We start from the raw sequence: 26,460 nt of genomic DNA, 5'->3' as shown, positions 1-26,460 counted from the left end.
TCTTTAAAAAGCTGCATGTATCCGCATATAGGCCCCACCAAAGCGACCGTGTACCGCTCAAAGCGCACAAGCCCAATCCTGGTGTTAGGTGGGACGCTAAACAGCCCTGACACGATAGCCCTCCGATGAGACAGGAGGTTTGCGCAGGCCCACTAAGCCGCCTGGAAAACCAATAATTATGAACAATATAAGAAATAATGCGACTCGATATAATCGGCAAAGACCTAGGCGACGAATAAAGGATCACGATTGGAAGCTTGGAACATGGAACTGCAAGTCGCTAGGTTTCGCAGGTTGCGACAGGATGATCTATGATGAATTACATCCCCGCAACTTCGACGTCGTGACGCTGCAGTAGATTTGTTGGACAGGACAGAAAGTGTGGAAAAGCGGGCATCGACCTTCTACCTTCTACCAAAGCTGTGGCACCACCAACGAGCTGGGAACCGGCTTCATAGTGCTGGGTAAGATGCGCCAACGCGTGATTGGGTGGCAGCCAATCAACGCAAGGATGTGCAAGCTGAGGATTAAAGACCGTTTTTTTTTTTCAACTATAGCATCATCAACGTGCACTGCTCACACGAAGAGAGACCCGACGACTAAAAAGAAGCGTTCTACGCACAGCTGGAGCAGCCATACGATGAATGCCCACTGCGGGACGTCAAAATTCTTCTCCGACATCACGAACGTCCGTACTTACCGCAGTGCGAATATTGAATCCGACCACTACCTCGTTGCAGTATGGCTGCGCTCAAAACTCTCGACGGTGTACAACACGCGTCGAAGTCGGACGTCGCGGCTTAACATTGGGCGGCTACAAGACGGTAGACTAGCCCAAGAATACGCGCAGCAGCTGAAGGGGGACTCCCAACGGAAGAGCAGCTAGGCGCAGCGTCTCTTGAAGATGGCTGGAGAGATATTCGATCCGCCATTGGTAGCACCGCAACCGCTGCACTTGGCACGGTGCCCCGGATCAGAGAAACGACTGGTATGACGGCGAATGTGAGCAGTTAGTAGAAGAGAAGAATGCAACATGGGCGAGATTGCTGCAACACCGCACGAGGGCGAACGAGACATGATATAAACGGGCGCGGAACAGACAAAACTCGATTTTCCGGAGGAAAAAGCGCCAGCAGGAAGATCGAGACCGTGAAGAGATGGAGCAACTGTACCGCGCTAATAACACACGAAAGTTCTATGAGAAGTTAAACCATTCACGTAAGGGCCACGTGTCACAGCCTGATATGTGTAAGGATATAAACGGGAACCTTCTCACGAACGAGCGTGAGGTGATCCAAAGGTGGCGGCAGCACTACGAAGAACACCTGAATAGCGATGTGGCAGACGAAGATGGCGGTATGGTGATGGACCTGGAAGAACGCGCGCAGGACATAATTTTATCTGCTCCGGATCTCCAGGAAATTCAGGAGGAGATTGGCCGGCTGATGAACAACAAAGCCCCTGGGGTTGACCAACTACCAGGAGAGCTATTTAAGCCACGGTGGTGAGGCACTGGTTAGAGCGCTACACTGGGTCATTGCCAAGATTTGGGAGGAGGATGTTTTGCCGCAGGAGTGGATGGAAGGTGTGTCCCATCTACAAAAAGGGCGATAAGCTGGATTGTAGCAACTACCGCGCAATCACATTGCTTGGAGGCGGCCTACAAGGTACTGTCCCAAATTTTATGCCGTCGACTAGCATCAATTGCAAGGGAGTTCGTGGGGCAGTACCAGGCGGGTTTTATGGGCGAACGCTCCACCACGGACCAGGTGTTCGCCATTCGTCAAATACTGCAGAAATGCCGCGAATACAACGTGCCCACACATCATCTATTCATCGACTTCAAAACCCCATATGATACAATCGATCGGGACCAGCTATGGCAGCTAATGCACGAACACGGATTTCCGGATAAACTGACACGGTTGGTCAAAGCGACGATGGATTGGGTGATGTGCGTCGTTCGAGTTTCAGGGGCATTCTCGAGTCCCTTCGAAACCCGCAAAGGGTTACGGCAAGGTGATGGTCTTTCGTGTCTGCTATTCAACATCGCTTTGGGAGGGGTAATACGAAGAGCAGGGATTAACACGAGTGGTACAATTTTCAATAAGTCCGTCCAGCTATTTGGCTTCGCCGACGACATAGATATTATGGCACGTAACTTTGAGAAGATGGAAGAAGCCTACATCAGACTGAAGAGAGAAGCCAAGCGGATCGGACTAGTCATCAACACGTCGAATACGAAGTACATGATTGGAAGAGGTTCAAGAGAAGGCCACCCACCGCGAGTTTGTATCGGTGGTGATGAAATCGAGGTAGTAGAAGAATTTGTGTACTTGGGCAGATGGCGGACGGTACGTGGAGGAGGCGAATGGACCACGAGTTGCATGAGCTGCTGGGAGAACCATCCATCGTTCACACCGCGAAAATCGGACGACTGCGGTGGGCCGGGCACGCAGCCAGAATGTCACACAGTAACCCGGTGAAAATGGTTCTCGACAACGATCCGACGGGCACAGGAAGGCGAGGTGCGCAGCGGGCAAGGTGGATCGATCAGGTAGAATATGACTTGTGGACCCTCCGAAGACTGCGTGGTTGGCGACGTGTAGCCGTGGACCGAGCCGAATGGAGAAGACTCTTATATACCGCACAGGCCACTTCGGCCTTAGTCTGAATAAATAATAATAATATTCATCATATGAAATGCTTCAGAACTGCGTCAAAATGAAGTATTAGTTTTTTACCTTTTCTGCACACTCATATAATTAGTTCTACAAATCGAAGTGATGTTGGTTATGGTCAACAAACTATTTTTTACACGCGTAAACCTTTTTTTTTATTTTCATTTTTTCTTTTTTTTATTGAAGACTTCGAAGACATTTTGAACCCACTTTTTTTAGAACTTATCCTCAACGGATTTGTTTGCAACAAGTTTAATTCAACGAGCAGTTTAATAATGAGTAAAACTGTGTAAATAATATCAGTTCTATTTATGGTTTTACCTCTTCGATTTTACTCTTCTATTACACGAGAATAGCATTATTACCGCTAGGTGAAATCAAGATTTTCATTTGTTTAATTGATTTAGGTATTCCCCATACTAATAATGGAAGTTCAGGTTAATAAAAGGATATTTTCTTTACTGTGAATGAAAATGACTTTTCGCATTCATGTAGTCTTGTAAAAACTACCAAATCCTAAAAGTTACAAAAGGGGAACCGCTAAATTGAATCGGTTGTACACCTCTACAACCGACCAATGATAAACACAGTTCAGAGGATTATTTACCGACACCGGATAAAAGAACATCCTTGGCACTAATTTTATTTGCATATACGGCACTGCCGAATGCTGGCATCGAAGCGTATACGAGGAAATGCTACAATCAGCTGGATTCCACACTGTTTCTACGCCAATAAGAAATTAATATAGCTAATGGTTAATTAATTTAAAAATATGTATACTCTGGGGGATATTTTTAGCTACCATTCAACGTTTATTTTGACCGTCTTACGTAAATCGGCGGGATATCGCACGTATGCCACTGTGTCTGGGAGCGTGAGCAACACAGAGCTCTCCTTGCTTCCATGTGCCAAGTGCAGAGCTGTATGAGTAAACCATAGCAACGTAAATTCTGTCCATTGTAAGACTATAAAACGCTGGAATCGAAACCAGGAAACAAATTTATTCACAGAGACGGTGAAAACTGATAAATCAGGCACCGAAGGCAATGAATAGCCATCGAAGACATCCTTCAGAAGACACATTCAGAGCTATATCCCGCCCATGCTGAAAAGTACATGATAATAAACGGTGACCGAAGTATGCAGTTTACATATCCTTGAACCGCGAAAGGCACTCTTACAAGACTACTGTTTCAATAGCCCTTTGCATAATTGCTTTACCTGAAATTCACATTCCAAGACATCGAGATCTTCCAGCAGTCGAACCGTGCACTTATAAACAACATTTCCTTCACTACGACTCTTGAACATAGTTTGTGGCTGGTGCTTTTCTGCTCCACTCGGGTGATGACCACCTCCGACCGATAAAATCCTCAGACCACTCAGCTAAAAGTTCAGTGAGGCAATCGAAGTTTTTCAGCTACGCGTTCGAAAGCGCACCGCACATCCGTTGGTGGTTTTTCCAGTTTCACCGAAGGTTGAAAGGTGTTGAGAACAGGATTAGCAAACTAAATGCGAGAAGGGTTATAAATTGCACCGAAAATTTTCACTTTTCTTTCTCAACTTTTACGACACTGACATTTTCTGCCGTCGTCGTCCTGGATGCCTCTCACACCTTCGACCGTGTATATAGCATCGTCCATAAGCGTGTATGCGTGCAACAGGATCTGCACTGACAGGATGGTTTTATGGCGAAGGATATGCGTAGGACAGTTCGGTTGCTATAATAATGGCCCATTCGAACAGTTCGGGTACTTGTTTGTGACATTGCATGGAATTGAATGAGCGATGCTTTGTAACAACTAACATTCCGTCATGCACCAAACATGGAGAGCAAGCAATATTTTGACTAGATTCAAAATCAACATGTTGTGCAGTCTGATACGTTAGGGTTCATTGAATTATTCATTTAATTATGCTCAATCATTAATTTATATTTGATCAAGGTCACCGGCGGGATTAAATTGAGGCCGATAGGGCACGGGATCTATGTACCATATTGTATATTTTCTTCGATTTTTGAATATATAGGGGAACGGTTCGCCACTTCATCTCATAGCTCCTATTTCCATCCTATCAAAAACAAAGCAATGGAAAGGAATTTGGTTTGTTTATTATTTTTGTGATTTTTTTCAGCAGTGAGCACGCATGTTGACAAAAAGAAGCGACGAATTTGGTGCCGTATTTCTTTGTTTAGCGATGAGATGGGTATATGTACAGTAGAATGGGGCGTCATGGTCATTTTTTCAAATCAATGGTTTTTCGAAGCCATTCTGGGTCCTGAACAACTGTGCAGAATTTGGGACCGATTGGTTGCTTCCTCGCTTTCCGCACCGCGTTTGAAGTTTGTATGGAAATTAGTATGGGAGAACGTATATTTTTGCATTTCTACTACTAGAGGTTTCAGTTCATCGTAAACCAAGTGGCACATTGCGTTAAAGTATAACCCAAAGGATGCCGAAAAACTTTGCTGAAGAAGGCACGTTGCTGGAACGTCCACGAAAAAAGTTATAACGCTTCGAACATTGAGTGTTCAAACCATATGCAAAAAATCGTTTATTCTGCCAGCACTGCCATACTACGTAGATCAATAATTTAACCAGAGATGCATCTGAACACGAGAACGCGTGTTCGTGTTCAAAAAGTTCTGAACACTGCACACTGTTCAAGAGCACTGCCCTAACTTAGCAACTTGTATCCTAGGAAAACAAACTCAAGCTACGGCATGCTACTCATTTTTTCGGCTAGTAATGGAACACGTGGGCATCTAACGGAGAGAAATCAAGCATGCTCGTATATTTTTGCATAGTTCCAAATCTAAGGAATCTTAGTTTACCATGATCGTATTACTTGCGTACCAACCCAGTGCACACTGAACTGTGTTCAGAGTTCAAAATTTAGAACACCAAGGCACGCTCTTGGCTCATGTTCTGTTCAGGATGCATCTCTGAATTTAACTGAGTGTTATTTCAAAATAATTGATCTTATTGGGCTTTAGAGCTAATGGGAGCTATCCAGAATCATTTCACAAAGAAAAAAAAATCCGACGAGAAGGAAGATGGGTTTCGCCCTTCGAGAACCATAGGTTGTCCGGTAGTGCTGGCAGAAACATTGATTTCTTGCATATGGATTGAACAATCAATTTTCGAAATGTAATAACATTTTTTGTAGACCTTCCAGCTACGTACCTTCTTCGGCAAAGTCTTTCGGCATCTTCCCGACTAGATGCTAACGTATTGAGTCACGTGATTGATGATAAATGGAATGGTAGTCCGAAGCACCTTCTTTCCCCGCAAAAATATCCACAAGGCCACATGGAGATCACCTAACCAAGAAACGGAAAACCAAATCGATCACGTTCTAATCGACGGTAAATTCTTCTCCGACATCACGAATGTCCGCACTTACCGCAGTGCGAATATTGAATCCGACCACTACCTCGTTGCAGTATGCCTGCGCTCAAAACTCTCGACGGTGTACAACACGCGTCGAAGTCGGACGCCGCGGCTTAACATTGGGCGGCTACAAGATGGTAGACTAGCCCAAGAATACGCGCAGCAGCTGGAAGTGGCACTTCCAACGGAAGAGCAGCTAGGCGCAGCGTCTCTTGAAGATGGCTGGAGAGATATTCGATCCGCCATTGGTAGCACCACAACCGCTGCACTAGGCACGGTGTCCTTGGATCAGAGAAACGACTGGTATGACGGCGAATGTGAGCAGTTAGCGGAAGAGAAGAATGCAGCATGGGCGAGATTGCTGCAACACCGCACGAGGGCGAACGAGGCACGATATAAACAGGCGCGGAACAGACAAAACTCGATTTTCCGGAGGAAAAAGCGCCAGCAGGAAGATCGAGACCGTGAAGAAACGGAGCAACTGTACCGCGCTAATAACACACGAAAGTTCTATGAGAAGTTAAACCGTTCACGTAAGGGCCACGTGCCACAGCCTGATATGTGTAAAGACATAAACGGAACCTTCTTACGAACGAGCGTGAGGTGATCCAAAGGTGGCGGCAGCACTGCGAAGAGCACCTGAATGGCGATGTGGCAGACGAAGATGGCGGTATGGTGATGGACCTGGGAGAACGCGCGCAGGACATAATTTTACCGGCTCCGGATCTCCAGGAAATCCAGGAGGAGATTGGCCGGCTGAAGAACAACAAAGCCCCTGGGGTTGACCAACTACCAGGAGAGCTATTTAAACACGGTGGTGAGGCACTGGCTGAAGCGCTGCACTGGGTCATTACCAAGATTTGGGAGGAGGAAGTTTTGCCGCAGGAGTGGATGGAAGGTGTCGTGTGTCCCATCTACAAAAGGGCGATAAGCTGGATTGTAGCAACTACCGCGCAATCACATTGCTGAACGCCGCCTACAAGGTACTCTCCCAAATTTTATGCCGTCGACTAGCACCAACTGCAAGGGAGTTCGTGGGGCAGTACCAGGCGGGTTTTATGGGCGAACGCTCCACCACGGACCAGGTGTTCGCCATTCGCCAAGTACTGCAGAAATGCCGCGAATACAACGTGCCCACACATCATCTATTCATCGACTTCAAAGCCGCATATGATACAATCGATCGGGACCAGCTATGGCAGCTAATGCACGAACACGGTTTTCCGGATAAACTTACACGATTGATCAAAGCGACGATGGATCGGGTGATGTGCGTAGTTCGAGTTTCAGGGGCATTCTCGAGTCCCTTCGAAACCCGCAGAGGGTTACGGCAAGGTGATGGTCTTTCGTGTTTGCTATTCAACATCGCTTTGGAAGGGGTAATACGAAGAGCAGGGATTAACACGAGTGGTATAATTTTCAATAAGTCCGTCCAGCTATTTGGTTTCGCCGACGACATAGATATTATGGCACGTAACTTTGAGAAGATGGAGGAAGCCTACATCAGACTGAAGAGGGAAGCTAAGCGGATCGGACTAGTCATCAACACGTCGAAGACGAAGTACATGATAGGCAGAGGTTCAAGAGAAGACAATGTGAGCCACCCACCGCGAGTTTGCATCGGTGGTGACGAAATCAAGGTGGTAGAAGAATTTGTGTACTTGGGCTCACTAATGACTGCCGAAATGATACCAGCGGAGAAATTCGGAGACGCATAGTGGCTGATAACCATACGTACTTTTGACTCCGCAAGACGCTTCGGTCGAATAGAGTTCACCGCCGTACCAAATTGACAATCTACAAAACGCTAATTAGACCGGTAGTCCTCTACGGACACGAGACCTGGACGATGCTCGTGGAGGACCAACGCGCACTTGGAGTTTTCGAAAGGAAAGTGCTGCGTACCATCTATGGTGGGGTGCAGATGGCGGACGGTACGTGGAGGAGGCGAATGAACCACGAATTGCATCAGCTGTTGGGAGAACCATCCATCGTTCACACCGCGAAAATCGGACGACTGCGATGGGCCGGGCACGTAGCCAAAATGTCGGACAGTAACCCGGTGAAAATGGTTCTCGACAACGATCCGACGGGCACAAGAAGGCGAGGTGCGCAGCGGGCAAGGTGGATCGATCAGGTGGAAGATGACTTGCGGACCCTCCGTAAACTGCGTGGTTGGCGACGTGTAGCCATGGACCGAGCCGAATGGAGAAGACTCTTATATACCGCACAGGCCACTTCGGCCTTAGTCTGAATAAATAAATAATAGATTGATGATAAATTGAAGCCGCTAAGAGCAAAAATGTAAAAAAGTACGTTTTCCCATACTAATCTCCATGTAAATTTAAAACGCGATGCGGCATGCGAGGTTGCAACCAATTGAGCCCATATTTTGCACAGTTGATTGGGGTCCCAAAACGATTCAGAAAAACCTTGATCTCACTTGATCGGACGAAGTTTGCGTTTTTCCATACAACTGCGCCCCACTCTAATGTACAGTGAGATGGAGATCGGAACAGTTCCCCTACGCCAAAATTGTTCTGAAATGAGAATTGATTTCATAATTACTGACGGAGCTCTACTGAGACGCGATTGGGCACGTGACCACCCGAATTATATATTTTCCATGAAATTTAAATATAATACTTTAGAAAAAAAAATGAAAACTGATTTCACGCCCATTTTTATAAACCATTGAGAAGTTTCCAGAAATAATTCCTGTAGAATTTCGTGATGGAATTCCCAAAGAAACTCCTGAAGAAACATTATTTGGGAAATTCATAACGAAATCCTTTGAAAATTCCACCGGAAAATCCTTTTCGAATTTTTACGGAAATTCATTTAACATTTCTTCGGAAATTCCTTCAGAAATGTATCGGTTTACTGAAAGAATTTTAGAAGAAATTCCATAAGAAATTTCCACAGGTCTTCGGATCGCTAAATAGTATCTTCATCTTATTGGCATTGGCCTTCTCCACTGGGACATTGCCGCCTCGCTGCGTTGTAGAGTGGGGCGCAGTTGTATGGAAAAACTCAAACATCATCCAATCAAGTGAGATCAAGGTTTTCCTGAATCGTTCTGGGACCCCAATCACCTGTGCCAAATATGAGCTCGATTGGTTGCGTCCTCGATTGCCGCATCGCGTTTTAATTTTATGTGAAAATCAGTATAGGAGAAGTTCGGAGACGAGCCAGCCTCGGGCTGAAAGTCTCTTTAATAAAGACACAAAAAAAAAAAAAAAGTATAGGAGAACGTACTTTTTTACAGTTTTGCTCTTAGCGGCTTTAATTTATCGTCAATCACGTGACTCAATATGTTAGCTTATAGTCTGAAAGATGCCGAAAGACTTTGCCGAAGAAGGTATGTAGCTAGAAAGCCTACAAAAAATGTTATTAGGCTTCGAAAATTGATTGTTCAAACCATATGCAAGAAATCAATGTTTCTGCCAGCACTACCGGACAACCTGTAATTGTCAGAGGGCAAACCCCATTTTCCTTCAGTCGGAATTTTTACTTTGTGAAATCATTCCGAATATCTCCCATTAGCTCCAAAGTCCTATAAAATCAATAATTTTGAAATAACACTCAGTTAAATTATTGGTCCACGTAGTTTGGCAGTGCTGGCAGAATAAATGATTTTTTGCATATGGTTTGAACACTCAATCTTCGAAGCGTTATAGCTTTTTTCGTGGACGTTCCAGCAACGTACCTTCTTCGGCAAAGTTTTTCGGCATCCTTTGGGCTATACTTTAACGCAATGTGCCACATGGCTTACGATGAACTGAAACCACTAGAAGTAAAAATGCAAAAATATGCGTTCTCCCATACTAATTTCCATACAAACTTCAAACGCGATGCAGAAAGCGAGGAAGCAACCAATCGAGCCCAAATTCTGCACAGTTGTTTAGGATCCAGAGTGGCTTCGAAAAAACATTGATTTGAAAAAATGACCAGATCGCCCCACTCTACTGCGTAGTGTTCATTCAGCACTTCCACAGTTATTAACTGCGCTACCATTTTTGCATTCGTATAGCATGATGCTAACACGATAATACTTTTATGCCCAGGGAAGTCGAGACAATTTCCAAACCTAAAATTCCCTGGACCGGCACCGGGAATCGAACCCAGCCACCCTCAGCATAGTCTTGCTTTATAGCCGCGCATCTTACCACTAGGCTAAGAAGGGCCCCTGGAGGAATTAACCAAGCAACTCTTGAAGGGATTAACCCTTTCAGGCCCAAATTTTTCTAAGCGGTATTACGCAGTAAATTTGATACGTTCCATTTGTTTTCGTGATTTATAATGGAGAACTGTGTTTTGTCAGTTTAAAAATATTTCCATAACATACTCCAGAAGACCATGAGACGTGGTAAGATGGTTTTGGGATATCCTTGGTCATCCACATTGTCCTTGAGTTCAGAACTCGCGATCTACAACCACCACTTTAGCTTTTTTCATCGCTCCAAGCTTGAGTATGTATTCAACCATATCCAAAACATATTCATGAAGATCAGGAGGCATGGTCAGATGGATTTGGGATATCTTGGGTCATCCAAACCGACCTTGAGTACAGAACTTGCCATCTACAGCCACCACTCAAGCTTTTTTCGTCGCTTCAAGCATGTATATGTATTTAACTATATCCATATTATATTTGTGAAGATCAAAAGACACGGTTAGATGATTTTGGAATATGCTTGGTCATCCAAACTGTCCTTGAGTTTCGAACTTGCAATCTACAGCCATGACACTAGCTTTTCTGGTCACTAGAAACTTGGATATGTCCATAACATATTCCAGAGGACCAGGAGACATAGTAAGTTGATTTTGGAACATCCTGGGTTAACCAAATAGTCCTTGAGTTCAGATCTTGCGATCTACAGCCCCCACTTTTGCTTTTTTCGTCGCTTCAAGCTTGGATATGTATTCAACCATATCCATAATACATTCCTGAAGATCAATGGACATGTTTAGATGGTTTTGGGATATACTGGGACATCAAAACCGTCTTTGAGTTCAGAGCTTGCGATCTACAGGCAAAAGATAGTGCTAATGGTTACTTTGGGTTTCCGTCACTCAAAGCTCTAATATATCGGCACCAACATTTCAATTTTTCTCAAAGTTACTATATGTATGTGATTATTACAGTTGAATATATCGGCAGCAACATTTCAAAAAGGCAAAACTATTTTTGTGAAAATAAGCTGCTCATGTCGCTGGTAGGCTAATTTGGGCCCACCAACGCAATCCAACACCACTGATGGAAGCAGTGAACCCCCTTCTTTCATTAAATTGCGCTGGACGAGGATTCAGAATATATTTTGGCTAAAATTGTAACGTATGCAGTTTCTCAAACAAATGGTTAAATGTATTTAACCATATGTACAGCTCCTGGATGGTCAATATGCATCGTAAGAAAGTTTTTATATTTTCTGCATCATCTAAACTTTTGAGGGCTACAGCTGCTTCTTCTTCTGTTGCTCAAAGTTTCGATATGTATCCAACATTGTGCGTTACATCTCCTGTAAGACCAAAGGACACTGTAAGATAGTTTTTAAATATTCTAGATTTCCAAACTTTTCTTGAGTTTGGGGCTTGCAATCAACAGTTGTGATTGTAGCGTTTTCCTTTATTTATAGTTTCGATACGTGTTAAACCATTTTTCCGTGGGCCTCCCAGAAGGAGTAATAGATATAATTAAAAGCATATTGAAGTTTTGAGTACCGAAAAGAGCTTCTAAGCAGCTGTAGATCTCAAGTCACGAACTTTATGACAGTTTGGATTAACAATAATATCTTAAATCTATCCTACGATATCCGTTTACCTCCCGGGAAGTGTAATGGATATAATTGAATGCATGTTGAAGCTTTCAGTACTGAAAAAAGATTTTCTTGCAGCTGTAGAACTCAATTCCCGATCTCAAAGACAGTTTGGATAGTCCAGAATATATCATAACTATCTTACCATATCCGTTGACCTCCCGGGAGGTGTAATGGATGTAATTGAACGGATATTGAAGCTTTGAGTATCGAAAAGAGCTTCTAAGCAGCTGTAGATCTCATGTCCCGAACTCAATGATATTTTGGGTTGCCCAGCATATCTCATTTCTATCTTACCATATCCGTTGACCCGTTGATGGATTGCCCAGAATATCTGAAAACTATCCTACGATATCCGTTGTTCTCTCCGGAAGTGTAATGGATATAAGGTACACCGGGGCAAGTTGAAACGGTTTTTACAAAGTTGAAATTCGAAGTGCTGCAAAAAAATCACCCTTTGATATATTTCGAATCCGTTTGCGATGTTTGCTAGTTCGGGCCAAAGATTATATATAAAAAATAAGCATCCATAACAAACTTTTTCATAAATATTTTGTATATTTAAATTATTTTTTATATGCATCGTTTCAACTTGTTCCGCGTATAGGGGCAAGTTGAAACACTGCACTATGGTCCAGGATTCAGATTTACGCGGAAAGATGCATTTTACGCCAAAACTATATTTTTTAGAAAAAACTGTTGTTCTACAAAATTGTTCGAAATAGTAAGGCCATCATTATGGTTCTACCAAAAAATAGGGTGGCCCATCATATAAAAAAAATTTGAAAATATTTTTTTTATTTCTCAGAATATTGACATGTTATGTTCTACAAAGTTGTAGCGTAGCTTATTCCAATCAATTTTGCAAAAAAAATCTTTTTCTGTAGCTCTTAATTTGGCTGATTTAGAGCAATTTTGCCTAATTGGATTAGTGTACCTCAAAAACTGTATTTTGATCTACTTTTTTTGTTTTACATTTCTCGAAAAAGTCGTCTTCAGGTGACTTTTAGAGCTCAAAAAAAATTTTGAGGGGTGAATATGCTCAATATCTTCTTTCGATCAAAAGTTATAATCGTTTTTCTGTCAAAATTACATTTTTTTCATAAGTTGATATCTCCGGTTAGGGCAGACCAAAAAAATATATTTACACAGCATTTGAAAGAGAAATTAATATTCTTTATTATGTCAAAAAATTGGGGATATGTTATTTTTTTATCCCAAGTTTTATCAATTTTACTAAAATCATGTTTTTTTAAATAAATTAATATAACTCGACAACGGAAGAAGATACAGACGATATTCTTATAGCAAAACACGCGTTTTTAAAGGCCCCAAAAGTCTTCAGAAGATGACGTTCGTGAGAAATGGAAAATAAAAAATCTACAGCTTAAACACTTTTTATAAATTTTATCATTATCATCGTATTGCAAGATTTACGAGAAAAGATGCATTTTCGGTCTGAAGCATACTTTTAAGAAACAAAATTTGTTCTACAAAGTTGTTCTGGATACTTGGGCCCTTATTATAGAGTTACTGAAAAATAGGGTGGGCCATTTTATAAAAATGTGAAATTTTATTTTTTTTTATTTTGCTGAAAATTGACATAAAATGTTCTACAAAGTTGTAGCGCAGCTTTTTCCCATCAACTTTGCCATATAAACTTTTTATGTAGCTCTTAAGTTCACTTGTTTAGAGTAATTTTACTTACCAGGATTAGGGTGTCCCTCATCATGATCTGCTCATTTCATTTTTTATTTTTCACGGAAGTCACCTTCTGAAAACTTTTGAGGCTTTTTAAAACGCGTGTTTTGCTATAAGAATATCGTCTGTATCTTCTTCCGTTGTCGAGTTATATCAATTTATTTGAAAAAACATGATTTTAGTAAAATTGGTGAAACTTGAGATAAAAAATAACATATCCTAAACTTTTTGACATAATAAAGAATATTAATTTCTCTTTCAGATGCCGTGTGAATATATTTTTTTGGTCCGCCCTAACCGGAGATATCAACTTATGAAAAAAATGTAATTTTGACAGAAAAACAATTATAACTTTTGATCGGAAAAAATATTGAGCGTATTTACCCATCAAAAGTTGCATTTTTGAGCTCTAAAAGTCACCTGAAGACGACTTTTCGAGAAATGTAAAACAAAAAAGTAGATCAAAATACAGTTTTTGAGGTACACCCTAATCCAATTAGGTAAAAATGCTCTAAATCAGCCAACTTAAGAGCTACAGAAAAAGTTTGTTTAGCAAAATTGATTGGAATAAGCTGCGCTACAACTTTGTAGAACATAACATGTCAATATTCTGAGAAATAAAAAAAATATTTTCAAATTTTTTTTATATGATGGGCCACCCTATTTTTTGGTAGAACCATAATGATTGCCTTACTACTTCGAACAATTTTGTAGAACAACAGTTTTTTCTAAAAAATATAGTTTTGGCGTAAAATGCATCTTTCCGCGTAAATCTGAATCCTGGACCATAGTGCACTGCGTTATATACAGACTTGAGCTAATTCTGCCGTATTAATAACAAAATGTATGTACTCAATGAGACTCAAGAATCACGCGGTTGTAAAGGTGACTATAATACTGCCAGGATTCACATAAGAGTCCCATGTAAGTTTGTAGCGATTTTGATTTTCTTTCAGAAATTAGCTTAAGATTGTCTCCTGTTTAAGAAAAACTGATAAAATAGTAGGCTTTGTTCTAAAAATTTGAAAACAAATCCCACTTTTGTTGTCTCATCTTGATATTCGCTCGCATAAAAATGACATTCCAGATTTTGATACTCTCTTACTCAAAAAAGAAACTTAAGTATGGTTCTTTTCATTGTCCCACAGCAATATATACAGAATAAGAATATTATGTCAGTTTTTTAAAAAAATAGCATTTTTTTAATTTATTAGACTTTTTTTTCATTTCTCCATGTAAAACAAGTTTGAAAAATTGAACGGCAAATTACTCAAGTCGGAGAAAATGACATGGGTCTCTAATGCGAATAAGGGCAGTTTACAACAAGGTCAAAAGCGTATTTTCGGAGATCAAATTCTGGAGAACGCACTACGCTGAAAATTTATCAAATTGATTTCCCCCTACTGGTGACCACTCGGATTACTATTCAGGATGGCTCATTATTTGGATCACTTGTATATTCTGCACATGATTAATTCTATTGTGGCTTCTTATAAATGCACATTAATTAACCAGCCAGCATATCTCTCTTAAGCTCTTCGATTGGAGAAATAAGCAGCTGGGGAAGGGGAAGGTGGAGTAAACGAAATGTTTACATACTCTACAGTGCTCAGTAGATTAAGAATCTCAAAACTTCAGTTCAAACATGACCTCTTTTCATTATAGTGGAGATTGTAGGAGGGTTGCATTCGTGACGGAATGGGCGAAAATTTATTACATTTATTTTCAGAAGTTTGCATGTTTTTATAAATTTATGTTTTTCGAATATATGTATTTATGGACCATGTTGAAGTTTGTAAAAAAAATATTATTTTTATTTGCGTGGGTGACGTTTTGAATTGTTGTTTCAACTTGCCCCGCACCATGCATTTCTATTTGCCCCGATGAGTTGAACATGCGGAGCAATATCAAACAACCAAAATACAAAAATTCAAACGGATCTTTTGTCGATTTTTCATAATCATTATGCTTATTCAACATTGAATGATTACCTACCGTGAAAATTTGATGAAAAAACTCTTTCAAACATCGTTTTGAGACCTGTTTCATTGGCACGTCAAATAGTTGGTTTGGATTTTGCAAAGGGCGAAAAATAAACAATGACAGAAATTGGCTTTGAAAGCTGCAATCTTCCGGGAATGGCAGTCAGAAAGTGCGTTTAGGGGAGTAGTTTATTGAAAAAAATAATCAGAGCATTGGGTCATTTCCTATCTAAATTACAGCTTCCGTTTCAACTTACCCCGCATTTCAACTTGCCCCGGTGTACCTTAATTGAATGCATATTGAAGCTTTCAGTTCTAAAAAGCGATTTTCTTGCAGCTGTACATTTCAAATCCTGAACTCAAGGATTGTTTGGGTGGCCTAGGACGTCCAAGGAAGTTAAAAAATAGTTTATTGTACATCACAGTAACTCTACGGATACGTTTGAATAAAAATCTTATTTTGAAACAATACAATCCGCTGCCCATACACCTAAATTTTTCTCTTTTGTAACTTCCCCGTGTTCATGACGTTCTAAGTTATCGTAGGACCTTCATCGCCCATGCCTGACATTTTTCCCTGATAGGGGAGTAATTTCAAGCAATTTTACATCCATTTTTTCTGTTGGGGTCATATACAGTCGCCTCTCCACATATCGATATTGAATGGACCATCGGGATAGGGAGAGATCGAGGAATTAGAAGAAAATTGTAATGGGTACTAGATCCAAAAAAGCTCGTTGCTATGAAAAACGACAACAAAACAAACGTCGTTTCCTGTTGTTGATGTGTTTGTTATTGTCCAAAGATGGTCTAGTAACTTAAAAATTTGAACATATCGACATAGGGAGAGTGAATCCTGAACAAAATATGATCAGAACCCATCGAGATAGAGAGATGTCGAGATAGGGAGGTTATCGAGATGTAGGAAGCCCAACTGTATGTAGATTGAAGGGACTGAGGAAACCATCGACATAGGGAGGGATATCAAGATATAGAACATCGAGATGTAGAAAGTCGACTGTATGACCCAGTGGACATGAAAGGGTTAAAAGAAATTTCAGAAGAAGAGCTTGAAGGCTAGATTATTTATCTGAAGAGATGTATGAAAAAACAAATCTTGAAGTAATTTGTAAAGGATTTGCTAAAATAATTTTCGAAAGAATTTCTCAAAGAATTCCCGAAGGAATTCCTAAAAGAATAGAATCTAAAGGAAAACCTTACAAAATTTCAAAGAATTCCTGAAAGAAATTTACAAATAAGTTCTTGAACAGATTCGCGAAGGAGATTCTGAAATATGTTATATGGAAATTTTATAGACATAAAGGAATTTCTGGAAGAGCAAGAAAAAAAAATCTATGGAATTTCCGACGGAACTTCTGAAGAATTTACTGGAGAAAATTCCAAAAGAATACCTCGAGTGATTTCTTTCAGAAATTCCTGAAATGTGAAGATTTCTGAAAGAATTCCCAAAGAAATTTTCGGTGGAGTAGCTAAAGAAATTTCCAAATGAATCCATAAGCAAAATCTAAAGAAACTTCCGAAGGAATTCTAAAATATTTTCCAGAAGAAAATACCTAAAAGAATTTCTGAAGGTACTTTTAAAGGTATTTATAAAGGAATTTTCGATGTAAAATCTAAAAGGAATCTTCGAGGAATTTCTTAAGGAGTTTCCGAAGAAATTTCTTTTCCAAAGAAAGAGATTATAAAAAACATTTTCGTAGGAATATTTTAAGAAATTCCTTAGGTAAATTCCAAAATAATTCTTGGAAATTCTTTTTGAAAGGAATTTGTAGAGTCATTTCCGAAGTATATTCCAGAGGATAATCCGAGAAAACGCTGGAGAAGTATCTGAAGAAATTATTCGAGGAATGCCCAAAAGAATTCTGGAGGAATTCAAGAATGTTGGATATTCCTCTAAAAGTTCTTTGCTTCAGGAATTCCTTCGGAAATTTCTCAAAAGATTCACTCGGAATTTTCTATAATTTTGTACTAGAATTGTGGAATAAATTCTCAAGGAATTGCGGGAGAAATTTCAATTGGATTGGAGTATCTGCAGGAATACCTGCAAGAAATTGAAATGGAATTTCTGAAGGAATTTTTTAGACTTAGGATTTTCTGGTAGGTATTTCCTGAAGAATTTCTCGAGGTATTTACGAAAAAATATGTGGGATACATCAAATATGGAACTGAATGGATCAAGAAAAAATAGGAAGTTTCTAAAGAACATTACCAGGAATTCCTAGAGGCTTATCCAATAAATTAAATTTGAAATGACTAATCGATTAACTGATTAAGTTTAATTAAAGTTTTTACTGCTGACGCCAAATTATCCAAATTTGCTGGTGCTTTACTATTACCATGGTGGTTAAAGTCCATGCAAGTAAATTGAACCATCCATCCACAAAATACCACTAGCAGGCTCAGCTCAGGTTGGCTTAGCTTTGACTGACTATACATATGTATAGTTGCTACTCCGTGATTGATCAGAATCAGTGAAATCACACCAAGAATCAACTGAATGATTGACTGGGATTGTTCAAGCATTTTCAGTGTGCATGTTTCAGTTACTCAAATGTTCAAATGATCAATAACGGCGGCGGTCACGTCCACGTAGTCAGTTAGGAAGAGGGAAGGAATGTTAGTAGGTGGTTTTTGCTAATTAAAGACGGTGTTTACCTCTGTGTCTCCACAAAAAACACAGAAAGGATTATCAGTTAGTCGGTAGGCATTGTTGGATCTGGATTCACTCTGATAAGTGATGCGACCGTGCCAGTTTTGTTTAAACAATGATTTTACTATTATTCGGCCGCAAAAAGCAGAACGAACTAATTACCTGCTCATCGAACAGGAACACGATCGAACGCGCACCAATTACTTTTTACAATTACTTTTTGACCGCAAAGCACAAGAATACCGGATCGTGTAAAGTGTCTAAGAATCGAGCATGCACATGATCAAACGCGCACTCCACACCATGCACGCATATGCAAACTGTGGAGGATGACACTTTGGATGACCGAAACGACGCGCAACACTAACATACGATCCTCCAAACAATAACTAATTACCTTCGCTGTCCCTCGACGAGGAAAAAATTCACACCATGCACGCCCGGTGGCATATGAAAACTTCCCAGCACCAAAACAACCTTCGATGCAGAAATTATTGTTTTCACTTCGTGTTCTTCCGGACAACCGGGCGTGCCTAGCACCAACACACTCTGCACAAAGTGCCACTAGCAGACTTGGAAATAGTAGGAAAAAAATTACCACAGCGGTCGTACACTAATTATGTAAACACTTATGGGGATGGGGGGTTCTGCCATTTTATCACACTCCATATAAGTGAAAAATGATTTCAATGGTTCTCAACAATGATCCGACAAAAACAGGTGAAGGACGATTTGCGGACCCTCCGCAGACTGCGTGGTTGGCTTACAGTCATGGACCGAGTTGAATGGTGAAGACTTCTATGCACTGCACAGGCCACCCGGCCTTAGTCTGAAAATGAATTCTTTGGTAGTCAATGTTTCAGACTAATGGTAATTAAGGAGAACAGATTTTTTTTTGTATTTGAAGAAAAAGCATTGAAGACGTATTCGCGGAAATTACGTCGGAATAAGCCAAAATAAGCATTTATTTTTTTTTAATACGAAAGTTTTTTTTATGTGGCGGCTTACAGATGTGTTTTGGCTTTAGCCGCTTACGATTTTGAGACAAAATTTGGGTTATAAACCAGGAAAAGGTGGTAGTGCGTTTTACCCAACCAGCGCATTTTATACATATTTCCCCATCATATGCTGTCAAACGGGGCGCTAAGATGCGCGGCTACAAAGCAAGACCATGCTGAGGGTGGCGGGATTCGATTCCCGGTGCCGGTCTAGGCAATTTTCGAATTGGAAATTGTCTCGACTTCCCTGGGCATAAAAGTATCATCGTGTTAGCCTCATGATATACGAATGCATGAATGGTACCTTGGCTTAGAAACCTCGCAGTTAATAACTGTGGAAGTGCTTAATGAAAACTAAGCTGCGAGGCGGCTCTGTCCCAGTGTGGGGATGTAATGCCAATAATAAGAAGAAGAAGATCAAACTACTTGTTTAACATTCTACGGAATGTTCATTCTACGGATATATTCCCCTACCTATGGTTTCAAAACTATCGACGTTGTCAACACGTGTTGAAGTCAAACATCGATGGTCAAGGCTAAAAGCTGCAAAACGGTACGACTTTCTAGGGTAAAGTGACCAATAGTGGACCCCCAACTAATAGTGGACCCTCCAGCCATTTTTGCATTATTACTGCACAATGTCAACATTTCGCTATGAAATTCTATCGGGAGAACCTACCTTACAGTCCTATGATTTGATTACATGCGCTGGAAATGCTATGGAAAGTCAAATTAGATGATTTTTTACAATTCTATAAAAAATAAACACGAGAGTGGCCATTATAGGAAAATTTTGGGGGGCCATAATAGAAGAAGAACGTCCCGAAATGGGACATGAAAATCAAATGAAGTGTCGACTATAGGGAAGCAATTTCCTATTATGGACCCCCAGGGGGTCTACTATAGGGCGAATTCAGTTAGACTTTAAAATTGTAATTTCAACGAATAACGTCGTGTATTTGGGTGTTTTATGTATGTATCGTGAAGAGGGAATGCAGAGCTTGTTGTTAGACATCAAGCAGAGTTAATATTTTGAAAATTTCTAAGCCGTTTGACAGGAAGAGCAAAATTCCGCTACTAGGGGGTCCACTATTGGGCATTTTACCCTAAATAAAAATCGTGCTGGTATTCTCCTATTTTACGAGACGATTACTTCATCATTTTCGAATTTGTTTCTTTGAGTATCAAATGTAGAGAAAATAACCTTAGCTCCGATCGTTGGCTTATTTCTTAACAGAATACAAAGTGTCCCTTTCACCAAGGCCGTTTAATTAGATCTCAATGAAAAGTGTTTGATCTTTCGGATAGGTTGCAAAATCCTGCACATGGCAATGAGCACCATATTATGTGGTCATATGCGAGTTGCGCTTAAGTTCGCAGAAACCCATCCATTCTACAGTTTGAATTAATTCAACGATTTTCTCAGCTTTCTGAATTCGTCTGCTTGTGAGAGTATTTGATGTTTGAGAAATATGATTCAAATTCATCCAGATTGGCCTAAACAGACAGTTTTCTAGATTTAGTCTAATCGACTTATTGCATCGTCACAAGTCAACAACTAACTCTAGTTGTAAGATGAATTACAAAAACTGTAAAATGAATTGTAAATCAAAAAAGCAAAGTATCTGGCTCCATAACGCCAAATGGCAAATGAGCCTCCCAAATAAACGCAAGATTTAAAAAAAATCTTTGCATCGCAAAGAATTCTAATAAATTGGCTGTATGCGTTGTTTAAAACATAACTGGTAATAAGCAGAATGATGACTGTCAGTGCGCTGATTGAACTTCAAGCGTCTTAGACGTGATACATTTCATTTTATCATCAATTCTATATTAATAACTATTTACGACTGTGACTTGCCGAATTTCCGCACGTGCCGGAGAGATGAGAGATGCCGAATTTCCGCACGTCAGTAGTGCACTAGGTGACATACATTCGCAAGATACCGATGCCGAAAAATATTGCTAGCCCCGTAAATTCAAATTATCGGTAAATTCTATAATCTTTTCAAGAAATTTTAGAAGAAAAAGCAAAATTAATTCACCTATCAGTGATGGTGCTTTGTTCGCTTTGGTATATACGCATTTGAGATATGCACATGATTAAATACAAGTCCTCCTCGATGATCTTACGCCAAATGAAGTATCCTTCTCCACTGGACTCGATCCTGATCCAACCGCCTCCAGTTCGCTTTCCTGAAGTTCAGGTCCTCTTCAACTGCCAAAAGCCATCGTGTTTCTTCCACGAAGGCTACGGGTTCTTCCGGGTCTCTAAAGAATTTTATCATTTTATCAGCCTATCCGAAACCGTTTTTTCCCGCACTTATATAGGGGAAGTGCACCGGTTTTGGCCACCTCAGTGCCTAATTTGGCCAACCCTGAAAAATACATATTTTATCAAAATAATCAATCAGTTGAAAGCAGCATAGAAGCGTGAGAGATATATCTCTTGTTGGAACTAATAAAATCCTCGCGAATTGCTTTATTTTTGGTGTTATTCGCAAAATTAGCCAAATTAGGAACACGGCCAAAACCGGTACAGTTCCCCTACAAGTTTGATAAACTTTTTCACATGTCTTGTTATGACTCGATAAGGTTTTTGCCTCTCTTTCATCGTTATTTGTTAGGTATCTATTGATTTCTGCAAGCCTGACAATGAATACACTATGCCAGACAGCCGAGAATGTTTCCCACCCGAAATCATCCTAGGAATAACGGAGAATCGAATTCGCCATCTCCGGATTGGAAATCCAACGCCTTTGCTCGCAAAACTAACTAGAGCCCGCAGCACCTTACGCTCAATTACTCCAAAGGCTCTCCGATCAGCCTCATTTAACGTCCATGTTTCATGGCCGTAGGAGATGGTGAGGAGATTTGTTCAATTCCCCCTGTTTTACTGAGAACCAAAGTAGTTTTAACCTAGCGTATTTTTAGTATAGATTTTTTTTTTTTTAGCCATACGAATTATACAGAACGGATTGTGTATTTGGACCCTCCTAGAGAATTTAGAGTCTGTGTTAAGGAGGTTTATTCTTCGGAAATTGGCAAATTCCAGTCTGTGCTCTTTCTTAAATAGTGCAAATGAAACCGCCTATCCCAGGCAATTGCTCGTCTTCCCAAATTTTCGACATAATATGGTGCAGAACTTTTTTTATATTCTTTAATTACGGAATTTTCAGTTCGCCTCGGAACAAGTACAAAACTCCTTAAAGCTGCTCACTGAGAAGTTCAGCCCATATATATAATACGAGACCTTTGGTCCTTTGAGATATATAATACGCCCGAAAAATCATACAAGCTCAAATAATTTAAATATATTTATAAGGATCGAGCGTCACCGCGCCGATGCACATATGCAGCGTTGAAAAAACGCTAATGGAGGGAACAAGTGCAGCCCAGGCTTCTCCGTTCAATTAGTCATTCTGTTGAGCAATCTATGCTACGGTCACTATGAAATTAGATTTTATTGATCTTTCTAATGAGTATGTATCTTGTCTGGCAAGTACAATGGATACATTATGCCCAGAATTTCGAGAATGTTTCCAACCCGGAAACATCCTAGACCGGACCGAGAATCAAAATCGCCACATCCGGATCGGCAATCCTACGCCTTTGCTCGCAAGGCTACTGGAGACCCCTTCACTTATGTGAAATTCACGATTATTCCAATACACCTCACGTACGCCTCTTTTCACCGTACAGTGGAATCCTTAGATAGAGTGTCTTTAAGTTCTACATACACACATGTATACATTTGCTCGGGCCTTCGGGTTTTCGTTTCTAGAGTGACCACATAGCCTTTCGGTGAAACTTGATATACGAGAAAGGCAAAAACATGAAGCAAATCAGGCCATTGACCCACGTGCGCGATCAGACCCGTCCGAGGACGGACCGTCGATTTTCTCTATCGAGTTGCGTTGGAAAACGCAATGCCCGTTGTGATGTTCGTTTGCGACGATCTAGCGAAATACGCAAATCAGAGTCACACTAACGAAGGAAAAAGATGGAAATAGAAAGCAACGCTTTCGAGAAATCCTATGCCTTAAAAATTCGCGCGAATTAGCGCAAGCATGAGAGAAAAACACTGCCGATATAAAGGAAGCAAAACGATACAGATTACAAATAAATCACTCTTTCTGTCCGGCTGTTCCGCAAAACACCCACAGACACACAGCTCAAAAATCACCGTCTCACTACTTTTTAATTTTCGGTAAGGAAACAAAGGGAAATTTTCTGGATGGTGTTTTTCGTCAACGCCCACGTCGAGAGACTGGGTAACCGTATTCTGAAGGTCATCCAGTTGACCAGCTGACCTGTGATCGAACCCAATGGCGCTTTCGCAAGCAAGTGACACAGTTTCAAATCGGTGTCATTGAGTACTTTTTCTTCCGAAAATCAATCCATTATCCGGATTCACCTTATGCGGTTTCAAGTAAATAAACAGCGCACCCCCCGGTAAACGCAAGTGATGATGGACTTGAGCAATGCGTATCACGGTGGGTTCAAATATAAGGAAGTACCGTTGAAAATATTCACCGTAGATGTTTGGTTTTAATAGTAATTAGGTAATGAAAAGATATTTAGTTACAAGATTAGTCCGGAATAACTTTTGCTGGCTGGGATAGGGAGGATGAAAAAAAATCCATACACGACATGTTTCGGACAGCAGAACAAAGGGAACCGAAGCGGCAAACTTTATCTTGTAACTAAAATATCTTTTGATTAATGTATCTGGGTTTGTATGATTAATTTTCTTTATATTTTTTGGACGGTTACTCATTTTTTAAAACCCGCATCGAGTTTTTCCCGTCGTTTCGACACGGGAGTTGTGTCTTTCCAAGGGGAAAATATTTCTGTTGATTGTCACAGAGATGAGATGTGCCAACTAGCTTCTTATTTTTCTATTTCATTCTCGCTTTGTTCCCTGTTTTTAGCGATTGTACGACAATTCCCCGAAAACAATTCACCCAATGTAACATTTCTCCGAATGCTTCTCTCTTCTTTTTGAGTGCGGCACAAAGCGATTGGTATCCAGTTAGCCATGCGAGCAAAGGCGTAGGATTGCCAATCCGGAGGTTGCGAGTTCGATTCTCGGTTCGGCCTAAATAGGATGCTTCCGGGTGGGAAGCATTTTCGGCTCCTGGAGCACAGTGTATCCATTGTACTTGCCACATAAGACATTCATGCAACTGGCATGCACGGTAATGCTTCCAATAACTGTGGAAATGCTAGTAGAACACTAAGTTGAAAAACAGAACAAGGCGAAGTGATATTGCTTTCTTTAAATGTATAAGTTTGTTCGGTATGATGAACGCATCTGCCCGGTTTTAAGGCAAAGGGAACAGATGATGCCTTCTTAAAATGAACCAGTCTGTCCGGTATAAGACAAAGGGAGGAGATAATGCCTTCTTTAGATTATAGCATGGCACGGCAAATGCTGGGTAAAGCTTACCATTGGTACATCCTGTACCTGAAGGAATAAAATAGACCCCATCTCGCGGTCCTTAGTCTCTTACCCAGCAACTTCTATCATTACTTCCTCGTGGTACCGGAGTAACCAACCCCGGTGGGAACTATGGTCGTATGCTGACAGGGAAGGGAGGGTTTGCTCCTCTCCGGAGGCAAATCTTACTGAGCGTCTGTTCTCCATGGCAGGATCGGCTCACAATAGCGTCTGTTCTCCATGTTAGGGTCGGCTGATCATCGCTCGAGTACCAGCGAGAGACTCTAAGTGAAACTATGCACCATGGTCCACCGGGAATAAGGAGGAATGGTCGTCAGGAAATTTAGGGGGTTTGGTGTCAGACAGTGGTTCGCTCTAGAACAAAGGGTGGCCAAAACCTCAAAATGTCCCTAAAAGTTGGTTTTATGTTTGTATCATGGTATTTCGAGGCTTTTTGTCACTTACAGACTTGATCGTGGGTGTTGGAAGCATTACTTTGGTAATATATAGCCGTTTTTCGGCATCTCTGTGAATAGCAAATACTTTTATTAAGAAAATTATTTTGAGCTTTTTAGTGGAATGTCTTCACTTGTCATAAGACAAGTTTGTACAATTCCATTGAATTCCACCGCTTAATTGTATCTTGACAGATACGTATTTCGACCTCAACAGTAAGGCCGTCTTCGGTGTCTCGTACTTGACTCGACTAAGTCGCCTTACTGTTGAGGTCGAAATACGTATCTGTCAAGATACAATTAAGTGGTGGAATTCAATGGTATTGTACAAACTCGTCTTATGACAAATACTTTTATTTTACATCTAAATTCGGTTTTTGAAAACTGATCGTTACAGAGACGATCTCACATGCCATAAAACTAGTTAGTACTATTCCACTTAATTCCACCATTTGATTGTTATTTTACAGATAAGGTACACTGGGGGAAGTGGAAAAGGAAAAATCGATAGTGCATGTTTGAATTAGTGTAAAATCAGTTTAAATGATTTAAATGCGTTCAATCAAAATGGGCTATCAAAAACAGTCAATTTTGCACCAACTGTGCGGTAATTCATACCATTTTGGTCGCTTGAAATTTATGGAAATAGATTTTAAAATTAGGAGTTGTTTTTCCACTTACCCTAGTGGGATGGGGTAAGTGGAAAACCCATGTTGCCTTGACCTTCAATAGTGATGAGTAGTTACATATAACTAAAATCAATACGATAATTGCTCTGAGTATCTTTTGTGGAATAATTTCATTACTTTAACGGAGTAGATCCTCAAGGAATTCTCGTAATAGCTAGGGGAGGGCTGGTTTTGCCTGTCTATATGTACGCCCCAAAGATGAACATTTTAAAGGAAAAATGGGACTTACAGGATTATAAACTAATCAACTTAGTTTAACGAATTGAGATGATGTCTGTATGTGCGTATTTGTATGTATGTGTGTGCGCAAAGCACGTATAAAATTATCAGCTATTCTTAAGCACTTGTCCTTACCCGATTTGTTCGCAAAAAAATTACATTCAACGGCAAAACTTGTTAGGAAACAATAATGTGAATTATACAATATATTTACCTATCAGTGCTATTTTTAACTTTCTTATATATTTTTTTCATATCGAAACCATGTGAAAGGCATCAATACCGATAGGTGGATTAATCAGGCATTTTCTCATTTATATGAGTCCAATTACCACTGGAATCACAATGATAACAAAGAAGGAACATATTAAGATTCACAGCTATCGAAATAAGCCCTGGAGGGA

At 40.5% G+C, this 26,460-nt stretch overlaps 1 protein-coding gene across 4 annotated transcripts in view; it reads right to left on the bottom strand.

Annotated features, from left to right (window-relative positions):
- Positions 1-18,790, bottom strand: part of LOC134216424 (FERM domain-containing protein 5) — a 40,436-nt gene extending 21,646 nt beyond the window's left edge. For 2 of the 4 annotated variants that reach the window (XM_062695310.1, XM_062695311.1), the window contains exon 1: positions 3,906-4,263. In XM_062695310.1, coding sequence (XP_062551294.1) covers positions 3,906-3,995 — 90 coding nt within the window. In that variant the 5' untranslated portion in view covers positions 3,996-4,263. Of the gene's footprint in view, positions 1-3,905; positions 4,264-18,649 lie in introns of those variants that run through there. The other 2 variants (XM_062695312.1, XM_062695313.1) reach the window with 2 other exon arrangements.
- Between the last annotated feature and the right edge of the window lie 7,670 nt (positions 18,791-26,460).

This window comes from Armigeres subalbatus, chromosome 2 (assembly GCF_024139115.2).
Source record: "Armigeres subalbatus isolate Guangzhou_Male chromosome 2, GZ_Asu_2, whole genome shotgun sequence".
Classification (NCBI taxonomy): domain Eukaryota; kingdom Metazoa; phylum Arthropoda; class Insecta; order Diptera; family Culicidae; genus Armigeres; species Armigeres subalbatus.
This window is presented reverse-complemented; position numbering and strand designations above follow the sequence as displayed.